Here is a 12,679-nt window from a genome sequence, read left to right as displayed (position 1 = left end):
TTCCTGAGCTGTGTTTAGGAAAAATGCTGTTAAAACTATTGTTTGTGTATTGTCTCAAAAGGAATTTAGTTTTTAAATATCTTTATTCAAATGTTAACTGTAGACATACATGAAAGTTTTATTTGCCACTTTTTTCTAATCCCTTTGAATGTGGCGACCTCCTTGTTTGGACACAATCAGCACAATCTTCTCTTCATTTGTAGGAGGCATTTTGGAGACAATTTCAGGTTCTCTAATTTTAAAGTTCCTCTAACATATTACTCTTAAGATTTCCATTTGATTTTTTTTACCTGTTAGTGACCTCAGCCCAAAAACTTTTTTTTCAAAGTGCTGGGGATATGCAAAGAGACATCCTTTTAATATTCAAATTAGGAAGCTACATTTCTTACAGCTCTCACAACATTCACTGTGTCCCCACTTGTTCCTGGAAGTACAGGTAATTTACAGTTCTAACAAAGCCCCAATGAGGCTAGAGTAAGCTATTCTGGAAGGAGAATGATGGAGTGGTTTTGAGGTATGAGCCAAGCCAAATTCATGCTGGAGTTAGAGAGCTGGCTAAAATCCCTGAATTGAAACAGAATAATTGTTTCATATTTTTTCAGTATTATTTTTTAACAGACTGATGACTAATTGAAACATAACTGGCTAGGGATTGTTTTTAAATGAAAAATAAGCTTGAAGAAATCCAGCTGTTTGCATTCAAATGCTATCCTGTTGCTATATATTTACTCTTCTAATGTTTGTTTCACTAATATTTACCACAAAGTCTAATTTGAGTAAGATAGTAAGACATCTAAAGCATGACACATAATTACAGAGGAAAAAAAAAAAGGGTGCTGACTCAGAAAGAAAACATTTTTCCATTTGAGTGGATTCCACTGTCTTAATTAAAAGCCTACAGAGTATTCTTCACTAAGATTTTGTGCTTAGTCACTCAGTTCAGTTCAGTTGCTCAGTCATGTCCGACTCTTTGCGACCCCCACAGACAAGAGCCCGCCAGGCTCCTCTGTCCATGGGTATTCTCCTGGCAAGCATATGGAAGTGAGTTGCCATGCCCTCCTCCAGGGGATCTTCCCGATCCAGGGATGGAACCCAGGTCTCCTGCATTGCAGGTAGATTCTTTACTGAGCCACTGGGGAAGCCCTTGAGTAAGATATAAGTAGGAGCATGATAAATGGTAACTTAATATTTAAGAATTACTTACATTTTAGGATAAAATTGTTTACTGACATCTGTTTTCTTTATGTAACCTGTTTTTCTCAGGTTTTGAAACAACCTTTAGATAAATGGTTATGAACCAGACTACAGTCAGACTTCCTAGGCTGCTACTTACTAGCTGTGTAAACATGTAACCAAGAGGGGTTTGTCTCTAGAATGGGAATGTAATAACAGCATCTGCCTCACATAGACATTATGAGGATTGAATGATCTAACACAGGTAAAAGCACTTAGGAAAGTGCCTGGAATACAGTAGTCTCCCTTGGGATTTGAGAATTTTTAAGAACCAATTTATTTCAATATTTCTTTAGCCTGAATTGAAATATAATCATAGCTAAATATATATGATTATATAGCTAAATATAATATGATTATATTTCAATTCAGGCTAAAGAAATGTTGAAATAAACTGGTTCTTAAAAATTCTCAAATCCCAAGGGAAACATTTATCATGCTCCTACTTATGTGTCTGGCTGTGCGTTAAGCACTTATTATACATTATTTTGTTGATCCCTCCAAAATGCCTGTGAGTTAAAGGATTTATTATCCTTGTTTTACAGAAGATGCAGCTGAGGGTTAGGGAAGTTCAGTAACTTGCTGAAGGTCATATAGGACTAGTAAGTAGCAGAGCTGAAAGTTGAACCAGGTCTATTCACCTTCAAAGACCGTACATGTCACCACTGCTGGGCTGCTTTCTCCACGTTATAATACACACCCTGGGCCTAATCAGCTTGTACTCCCTTCCTAATAGAAATTGTTGGTAGTGAAAAATGGTGATCCAGAGGAGAAGATAAGAATTTTAAAGTAGAGCAAAATCATAATATTAAAGTACAACATAAAAATATTTTGGGTTGTCATTTAAAAAAAAAATCTTCAATAAGCATATCTTGTACTATGTTCCAGAGTGTATAATAATATTATCCCAGAGTTTTGACATTCTGATATAAACATGTTTTATTTATAATTGGAAGATGGTATAGCTAGAATAACTTTTTGCTTGGAAAGTTAATATCCTTGATAAAGCATTTCATTTTTGCATACAGAAAGAAATTCATAACAGTTCCTATTCAATCAGAATTAGCAATGAAATTTCTAAACTTATGGGTAAGAGAAATACTGGTTGTCCAATTCAGAAAGTGATTTTTAAGTAAAATATAAAACAAGAAAGGATATTAATGAGTCAGATTCTTCATTCCTAACCTTATCAATAAAAGACAGTTGAAAATTTTAATAAGATTATGATACAAGAAGGAAGTTTCCTTTAAGTGTATATAATAGGGATGTGTACTGTATTCTGGAAAAACACAAGGATAAAAAACAAGTAATAATTATTTCTAAGTATAGATTTTGGTGTGTTAAGACCTGGTTCTATACTAGTTCTGAAAATTTGGGATTAACCTCCAAGTTTGAGCGAATGTAACAACAGAACCTTCTTCCAGTGATTGTTATGAAATATCAGACATGTAAAGAACTCAGCCAATCTTGGTGCATAGTATGTTTCTAAGTATATTAACTTTTCTTATTCTCATTAATACTGTTTCCACATTTCTGTATGTGCTTGATCAGGAGTCTGTTTCCTTAAGGGGCTCTGTTCACCCATCTATTTCATAATACCTGTTCTAATAGACTATTCAGATAGACCCCACACCACCAACCATCTCACTAAAGGAAACATCAGAACCCTAGGGGACTTAATCACTTTTAAGTTTAAGGAGTTAGCAGGCTCAATATATTAATTGGAAGTAAAACATTCAGTAAACCTTTCTTGTAGTGTTCTGTTTTGGTGCAAATAAATATCCATATTTATAGATTCCCAAGTTTATATGGGTTAAGTTTAATGAAATATCATGAGTTTAAAGTAAGGAAAATGAGAACTGAACATGATTTTGTAATTAAGCAATGTGAATAAGAGCAGAAGGTTTCTTTTTTGCTTCTCTTTAGGGATAGATTATGGCAGATCAGGCACAAAGAAACTCTTGGGGTCAAACATATTATTTTCCTTTTCTATTTCTGTTTCTTCCTAGAAAATGATTCTTTTCCTACATTTCATAAATCATCCATATTGTATTTGGACATAAGAATACAAAAGAACTTCCCTCATACTTTGGTCTTTATAGCTTTATTTTAATGAAGTTTACTTTTAGGGAATATATAATATACTTTACTGAAACCACAAAAATAAGCATTAATTATTAGTGGACAATTTCAATCATAAAAAATGAAATATTCAGGAAAATCTAGGACTTAATTTTAGCCTTTGGACTCAGTTTGGGCTTTGGTTTTTGTTTTCTTTTTGGGGTGTTTTATATGGGGCTTTTTTAACAATATTAATTAAAGCTTTTAGGTAATTATGCTAATTAATTGGGAATTTGTTTCCTTTGACTCAGAAAAATGCCAGTTTTAAGATACATCACTCTAATGTGTGATTGTTTATAACAAGCATTAAGATTGGCTATCCACAGACCATTTTTTTCAGTGGCCACAATAACGGATAAATTTGTGGACTCAAAAACTATTATTTCCGGTTTAATATGAAACAAATGGAGAAGATCACATAAGCTATTTTTAGCATAATGTGATCTTAACATGTAATTATCAATTCTTTTTACATAGAAGACAGTTTTCTGTTATTACTTAATGTCCTTTTTCCAGTTATCATTAATTTTCCTACTTGTTTTCACTGTACCTCTATCTCCCCACTTTCCATGGAGTAAGAGCCTCCAGAGTCATTAATTGATTTTTCGTAGAAAAAAATTTTATTGCATAATAAAAGTGATTCTTTCCATTCTCAAATAAGCAAGTATCCTTCAGCAGTTGTAAAGATTGTTTTCAGTATAAACTAAGCCAGGGAGCTCAGATTCCAATGAAATTTCACATATCTCTGGAAGTGATCTTTCTAAGAAAAGAAGTAGTGAATATATTATTTATCACATGCTTACTGTGTTGACATCGTTATGTTAAATTACTGTTGTTACAAATAGGGAATAAATAAGTGCTTCAGTAATTAAGATTATAAAACTCTTTTATATTTTGTTGGGATATTTGGCTTCAAGGGTATTTTCCCTTTTCTTAACACTGAGCAAAAGTGTGGTCTGAGTCTTCAAGAAACTAAGGATATTTGTAAAGGTAACAGCATATGAAACAACAGAACATAAGTACAGAGGATTATAAAATATTATGAAGTATTCATTTTGAACTCTGAGTATATAATAGATTAAGTTAAAATTTTTAAATCCCTGAAATTTAAAGAAAATATACATAGCCTGGGCCTGGTTTCCTTTAAAGCCATTTTTGTCCCTGACTTCAGGGTAAAGCTCTGAATTAGGATTGTAATGGGTCCATTCCATTTTAGAGCATTCATGGCATGGTTCGATTAGCATTAGGTCATTCCTAGTCAGAAAGAGATGGAATCAGTTCAGCCTATGAATTTAACCTATTTAAGCCAGGAAAAGCTTCCTAGAATTGAGTTTGATTCTCCTGAGCAATCTCAATCTCAAATCCCAGAGCGGAGTAGTATATGGTGACTTGATTAAATGATGTGGACTTTAAAACCCTCTTTTTCCTTGAAATTGTAGTCTTACCAAACAGTGCAAGTAATATTGCTCATGAACATGTGTCCCAATTTGAAGTTGAACTATTCAGTAGCCACATTTTTCATTCTTAGCTTTCTGAACAGTGAATGAAAATTGATAATGAAGGAAATGAACATTTATAGATGTTCTTAGTATTAATTGCTTCTTAATGAAGCTAAAAATCCTTTCGAACATTTTAATGATATCATTGGTTTTTAAATTTTAAATAACAGTTTCTGAGGTGCAGTGTTGAACCATTTCTTTAAACATTTCTATTTTTCTCAGAGACCAGCGTGCTGAGGATGTCAAAGAAGACTTTGAAGAGAGAACAGAGAGTGAGCTGAGGACACCACATGAAGCCAGAGGTACCCATAATACTCTCATATTATTGATAGGTATTACGATTAATACTCAACAATCAAAACTGGAATGTAGCAGTCCCTTTTATATTAAAGACAGACTTCATCTGTTACTGCAAGCAATAAAAGTTTATTGTTCAGGATAATTTTGGTATACAATTCATAACGAGATGGATCCATCTGTGACCTGTATTTATATTCCCTTTCACATCTGTGTAGAATATTGTGTGTAGAGTTTGAATAAGGCCTTCTATTTGCTCCATGTAGTGTATTTTTAACATTGTTGATGTCGTTTGCTTCATATGTTTCAGATTCATCTCAAAACATGTTGACATACAAATAGAAGTAATATGGTCTTAATCTAATACCTCAAAATGAAAAGAAAATCACTTGAGCAAATGTTTTAAGTTGTTCTGGAGAAAGTAACTTGTCTTATATCTTTGCTGAATAGATATTACAGTAGTTTAACTGAGCAATGAAGTTGTAATGGCTGTTGTTCATAGTATAACCTGTATTTATAATTTACACATGGCTTTATAATTACTATTTATTTTTATAAGAAAAGGTTGGCTGGATTAGGATTTTAATGATTGCCTCTGAGGACTTTGCCTGTCATGTGCTTTCTTGGGTTTAGATTATTTGTAAGATTATAGAATGACACCTAAGGACTGTTTGCCTGTAATGACCTATTCTGTAAGTGATGCTTGGATTTCCATATCTGATTTTCATAAAGCAGTAATTTATGGTTAATTTAAAAGCTGTATCCTCTGCTGTCCTCAGCATATTTTATAGTGTCTAATATTACACCATATACAAACCCCTACGGATGGCCAGGGTTTCATCTGTGATCTCCCACCTGTCCACTGTGTAATCTTAGACATTTCACTAAATACTTTTCAGTGCTTGTTTCCTTATCTGCCAAAAGATTGATAGAGGTAGTCCCTCCCACAGTTGTTATGGGGATTGAGTACAGTAACATTTGTAACTTGCTTAGAACAGCGCCTGGTACATAATAAGTGCTGTGCAAGTATTTGATTATTTAAAATGTTTCTAGTCACTTAGAAAGGAAAAGAAAAACAATTTGTGAAGGTTTTGTCATCAAGGTATTGTGCTGCTGTGCTCAGTTGTGTCTGACTTTCTGTGACCCTTTGGATTATAGCCTGCCAAGCTTCTCTGTCCATGGCATTTTCTGGGCAAGAAGCCTGGAGTGAGTTGCCATTTCCTACTCCAGGGGATCTTTCTGACCTAGGAATTGAATTCATGTCTCCTACATTGGCAGGTGAATTCTGTACCACTAGCGCCACTTGGGTTCTTAATCCAAAGCGTCAGCCTTTCTTAGTGAATGGTGGTTAGGAGCACGGCCTTCATTCTTGTCTCAGCTCCACCAGTACCAGCTGTGCGGCTGGCTCCGGGGAAAGCATTTTAACATCTGTGTCTCAGCTTCTGAGTAGTGCCCACATCACTGGATTATTACGAGAAGTGAATGCATCAGTGGCTGCAGGATTAGCTGTAACAGCAGTGGTAATAGCAGGAGTGGTAGCCTTGTGAAGTAAGTGTCTATTGTGTGCAATTATCTGATCCCTGGAAGTTTAGATAGAGTCATGGTAAAATCTTCTGGGCTCTGAACTTTTTGAGGGAAGGAGAAGGCAATGGCACCCCACTCCAGTACTCTTGCCTGGAAAATCCCATGGACGGAGGAGCCTGGTAGGCTGCAGTCCATGAGGTCGCAAAGAGTCGGACATGACCAAGCGGCTTTACTTTGATTTTTTCACTTTCATGCACTGGAGAAGGAAATGGCAACCCACTCCAGTGTTCTTGCCTAGAGAATCCCAGGAACGGGGGAGCCTGGTGGGCTGCCGTCTATGGGGTCGCACAGGATTGGACATGACTGAAGCGACTTAGCAGCAGCAAAGCAGTGATTTTCAGCCTTTTCAGTTTCTTCCTAACTTGGTGATATAATTCACTTTTCACTTGATTTACTGAGCTGATTTTGATCCTTCACCCCCCCACCCTCAAAATAGTCTATTTAATGGAGAATTTGTTTGTTAATGTGATATGCATGGTGTTCTTTCTTTTTCATGGTAGTTTTGTCTATTCAAACTTTGTATATTTTTATCCTGTTTTTCTTGATTTGAATTACCTGAGTTTTTCTGTTTTATTATTCTTTCCAAACATTGCTAGGATTCGTATATAACCCTTTAGTGTTTTTCTCACCTACAAAACCTGTAGTTTAGTATGCATTTTATGCTGTCTTATTTTTCATTAGTGAAAGGGAGCCTCATAAAAACAAGCTGTTTTGAGAATTTTTGCACATATGTTCCTAAGTAAAATTTGCCTATTAATATCTCATCCAGTTTTAGCCTCCTAAAATGAGTTTGATAACTTCCCTTCATTTCCAGATTTTTGAAACATTTTATGTAAAACTTTCATAAAATTAATTTTTTCTGTAGTAAAATCTTTTTATCATAGTTAGCTTTTATTTAACTGCTTTCTTAGCTTTGTATTATAATTTTTTTGAAATTTTTTCCAGATTCATTCTGTTTGGAAAAGATTTGAATTTCACCTGCTGACCTTACCATATAAGAGTTTGTTGGTTTTCTTTCTCTGGACCCCATGAACCTTCAGTACAAAATGAGCTCTTATGGTATCTTGGTGATGTTGGGAATATCTCAGATCCTAGTCAGTGTGTGGATGTGTTTAGTTCTTTCTGTCCTTCTGCCTCTCAGGTATAGAGCCATGACCTAGTGTCTCAGATGAGGCTCTCTGTTAGCAGACATTGAGAGTGGTGTGTGCAGGAGTCTTGTTAGTGGTTACTCGGGAGCAATACCAGTGGGAGAGTTGAGAGAAGCAGCAGTGGGCAGAATGAGAAATTGAGTTGTGATGCAGTTACAGCAGAAGCCTCAGTTGATCCCATAAGGAATTCTGGATGAATCTTGAGAATTATCTCAGATTTAGGCAGGAGAATCCCACCTTCGTATCTTTGCATTGACTACTCCTTGGATATTGGCTGAGAAGGGCAGGAACCTCCGTTTGGCTTAGGGCAGTTTCTGGAGAGGGAGGTAGCTGTGAGGCATCAGCAGTCACAAGGTAGGAGAGTGAAAGGTCTCGGTTCTGAAGGGTGATTTGGGTGGCTCGCTGCAGCGTCTGCCACACTTGGCTCATACTACACGTCTGCTACACTTGGTCTCTGACTTTCCTATAAGAAAAATCAAACAAAAATGAAAAACAGTATCCTTTCACATATGTGGAGTTAGGCCAGCCAAATTAAATCTAATCTTTTGGTTTTAAACAATGAATCTGACTCCTAAATTCAATCTTCTTTCATTATTTTGCCTGAGATGTCATGAGCTTGCTTTCTTTTTTTTTTAATCCAGAAAACTTCCTTCCGTTATCATTTTTATTATTTGGTATTGTTGCTGTTCAGTCGCTAAGTCATGTCAGACTCCTTGCAACCTCACAAACCGCAGCATGCCAGGCTCCCCTGTCCTTCACTATCTCCCAGAGTTTGCTCATATTCATGTCCATTGAGGCAGTGATGCTTTCAAACCATCTCATCCTTTGCCACGTCCTACTCCTTTGGTCTTCAATCTTTCCCTGCATCAGGGTGTTTTCCAGTGAGTCGGCTCTTTGCGTCAGGTGGCAAAGTATTGGAGCTTCAGCTTTAGCCTCAGTCCTTCCAACAAATATTCAGGGATGATTTCCTTTAGGATTGACTGGTTTGATCTCTTTGCAGTTCAGGGGACTCTCAAAAGTCTTTCCAGCATTTGAAAGCATTAACTCTGTGGTGCTTAGCCTCCAATTCTCATATCCATACATGACTACCTGAGAAAGCATAGCTTTTACTATAATGGACCTTGTTTGGCAAAGTGATGGCTCTGCTTTTTGACTGGTAATGCCTATTATTCTTGGGTTAGATCCAAAGGATGATATTCAAAATATTTAACAGTTGGTTTGACAGCCAACACTGCACAGGACAGTTAAAACAAACACCAGCTTTAGTGCTGTAGCAGTTTGGAGGCTCCGTGGTGTACTTAGTTACAGCATCTTAGGGAAGTCCCTCAAGTGCCTGACTTCTGAGGGTGGAGGGGCCTGTTACCATCCAACGTGGAAGCGTTATAATATTTCAACAACTTGCACATTTTTTGATATTCTAAGCATATATCTCAAGTTGGAATATCTTGCTCTGTCAAGTCTGCTATTTACTGCCTTTAACATGAATTTTAATAGTGGTTTTATTTTCCTTTAATTTCTTGCACTAGCTTTTTTTTTTTCTTTTTTCTTTTCATAGCCTGTTTTTTGTCTTGTAGAGGTCATGTTCCCTTGTGTTTTACTAAAAATCATGAAACTCTTCTGTCAGTAATTTAATGCTCCTTTCCCGATGTTTTGTGTAACTTTTTATCAAAGGCCTCATGGTGATTTTTTTTTTTTAAATCATTTTTGAGTGTAGAGAAGTTTCCCCACGTTTTTTGTGAAGAAACTTACCTCTCAATGCTCCCATTGGGTATGGTAGAATTCCTCTTTCACACCTGAGATTGAGGGTCAGGTAGGTATGCTGAGCTTAGTACGTGCTCCATAGTGTTCATTCACAATGCCCTTCCCCAGGGTGGAAGCAGCCTTCCCAGATCTAGCCTGGTTAGAGGGTAGCGTAGGAGACAGGAGAGAAATCCTCTTGCAGTTTGTGCACTATTTAGTATAGAGGAGACTGAAAAGATCCACCTAGTCACAGCTATGGTTTCTCCAGTAGTCACGTATGGATGTGAGAGTTGGACCGTAAAGAAGGCTGAGGTCCAAAGAATTGATGCTTTCGACTTTTGGTGCAGGAGAAGACTTTTGAGAGTCCCTCAGACAACAAAGAGATCAAACCAGTCAATCCTAAAGGAAATCAACTCTGAATATTCTTTGGAAGGACTGATGCTGAAGATGAAGCTCCAATATTTTGTCCCCCTAATGTGATGAGCCGACTCATTGGAAAAGACCCTAATGCTGGGCAGGATTGAAGGCAGGAGGAGGGGATGAAAAAGGATGAAATGGTTGGATGACATTACTGACTCAATAACATGAGTTTGAGCAAACTCTGAGAGATAGTGAAGGACAGGGAAGCCTGGCATGCTGCAGCCCATGGAGTCACAAAGTGTTGGATGCGATTTAGCAACTAAACAACATCAAGACTGAAAACAAGCCACCCTATATTCCTTATAGTCAGTAGGATTTAAGACTCAGTAAGCCCATGAGAGCTATTTTATTTGGAGTCTTAGAGCAAATTGATTTTTAAAAACACTTCCCCTAATAAAAAGCCTCCTACCTTGTTTCTTCTGTTATTTCAATTTAATTCCATACAATATGTGTGATTATGAACCTTTTCAACTTTTTGATGATTCCTACTGTGTTACTGAATTTGACCTTTGGAGACCTTTACTAAATACAATTCATTACATTTTTCTTCTTTCTCTATTTGCTGACTTCTATTTCCTTTACCTGAAAGATAAAATAACTCTTTTTCTCCATTGTAGGAAGGCCCATTAATAAAGAATCCTGTAAATTGACCTTAAAATTTAAACTCTTGTATTCCTGGGAAAGGTGTAATTTTCTTTCCCTTTTGCAAACGTTCTTTCTCATGGATGCTGATGGGCAGAGAGAGTTGAATTATATTTTGTAATGTGCTAGATTCTTACTTGAAAAATCAGGCTTGCTTTTTGCTTCCATAGAAGTTGGTTTTTATTTTGGTTGTTAACCTTGAAATGATCCTCAAATATTTTTAATGCTTGAGTGTAGGATCTTGGAGCTAAGTTTATCCACATTCCTTGATGTTGTGATCCATTTATTCTACCCAATCACTGTTATTGTTCATCCTTCTTATATTTAGTCACCAGTGTGTAACTCCATTAAAAAGATTGGTTGACAGATGTATCCCATTTCTTCTGGCTTTTTTCCTTTCACATTAAGAGCATTTTTTTATAGACTTATGGAATATTAACTTAGAAGGGCCATTGACTCCTTTTCATTTTTGCCTTTTTATATTCAATATACTCTCAGTTGTATGCCTTTCTTTCAAGATAGGAATAATTTCTCCCTTTTGCTGAGCCTTTACTATATGTCAGATAGTGGAATAAGCATTTTTAAAAATATCATGTAATCCTTGCAACAATTCAGTTGCATTGATAGCCAAAATTTAGAGCTGATTAGTGACAGAACAGGTTTTAAATCCTGGTCTGAGTGCATGCTAAGTTGCCTCAGTCATGTCCAACTCTTTGCGACCCCATGGACTGTAACCCGCTAGGCTGCTCTGTCCATGGAATTGTCCAGGTAAGAATACTGGAGTGGGTTGCCATGCCCTCCACCAGGGGATCTTCCCCACCCAGGGATCAAACCTGTATCTCATGTCTCCTGTCTTGACTCTTTCCCACTAGTGCCACCTGGGAAGCCAGTTTTATCCGACTCTTAAACTCACCCCCTTGACCATGACTCAGATGACCCAGGGCCACTTTCTGATGCTTCCACTAGCTCACAGTGGGGCTTTGGGCTTTGCCCTGACAGTGTGTTTTTCTCGTCTTCAGGATAGCTACCTCCTAGTGCTGTTTTGAAAATAAAAATGAAACAAAGCATTTGAAGATTCTGGTCTCACTTCTGTCACTGGCTTAAACGGAGGAGAATGAGTTGGGACAAGTGGCAAGTCATGGTTGGCTTGCTGATTAGCAGTATTCAGGCTTGGAAATAGGAAGCAGAATGGAGTCTGAGTCTGAAAGCAGCGGAGAGCGTGAAGAGTACTTTTCCTTTTCTTTGGGACTTGGGCTGCCTGTGGTTCTGCTGGGGTTCTCCGGGCCCCTGACGGGAACAGTCCTGTACGATGCAGGTTCTCATGTTCTGTGATACTGAGGACATCTCTTTCTTCTAGGAGATTTCATGTTTGGTTTAGAAGGTGGTCTCTATTCTGAAGATTTATTGTCTTGATTCTATGTGAAACATTGGAGGATATATTTCTTTCAGGATCACCTTTATCAGATCTGTCTTCTCACAAGAGTTAATCTTCTACTTCACTTTTTCCTACCCTGAAGTCAAATCAAGAATTTTAATACCTATATTTGCAGCCAGAATTGACAGACATTTGTATTTGCAAACTTCTACTTTGGATAACCACATTATTTATTAAACTTCATTTCAAGGAAGTCTACAAGGATATGCTGTATTAATGTAGCCTTCCAAATTGCATTGTAAATGCTGAGTAAATTATTGCTCTGTGAATGATTTGCGTGTAAGTAGTTGTGAATGATAGAGGCAGGCCTTTACTATCCATTCATGAAGTATCAACAAAAGAAAATAGTCCTCATTTGATTGTCTAGAGAGATGAAGTAGCGGTAAAACCATACAAAGATCCACAAAGTTATTTCTCTGACACTATTCCCATCTAATATTTTCTTGCTTCCAATATTAAGGAAGCTCAGCAATTGATGTTTTAATACTATATTTCCAAAAATGCGTTAAATTGCTTTCCAGGTCATGAAAGAAAGATTTTCTTTTTTTTTTTTGGTATGA

At 36.7% G+C, this 12,679-nt stretch overlaps 1 protein-coding gene across 7 annotated transcripts in view; it reads left to right on the top strand.

The window, feature by feature from the left end:
- Positions 1-12,679, top strand: part of L3MBTL3 (l(3)mbt-like 3 (Drosophila)) — a 104,923-nt gene that overhangs the window by 81,295 nt on the left and 10,949 nt on the right. For all 7 annotated transcript variants that reach the window (XM_010834637.1, XM_010834641.1, XM_010834640.1 and 4 more), the window contains one exon: positions 5,076-5,155. In XM_010834637.1, coding sequence (XP_010832939.1) covers positions 5,076-5,155 — 80 coding nt within the window. The remainder of the gene's footprint in view (positions 1-5,075; positions 5,156-12,679) is intronic.

This window comes from Bison bison, unplaced genomic scaffold (genome assembly GCF_000754665.1).
Source record: "Bison bison bison isolate TAMUID 2011002044 unplaced genomic scaffold, Bison_UMD1.0 scf7180017864035, whole genome shotgun sequence".
Taxonomy (NCBI): domain Eukaryota; kingdom Metazoa; phylum Chordata; class Mammalia; order Artiodactyla; family Bovidae; genus Bison; species Bison bison.
The sequence above is the reverse complement of the archived record's forward strand: the minus strand, read 5'-3'. Positions and strand labels throughout refer to the sequence as shown.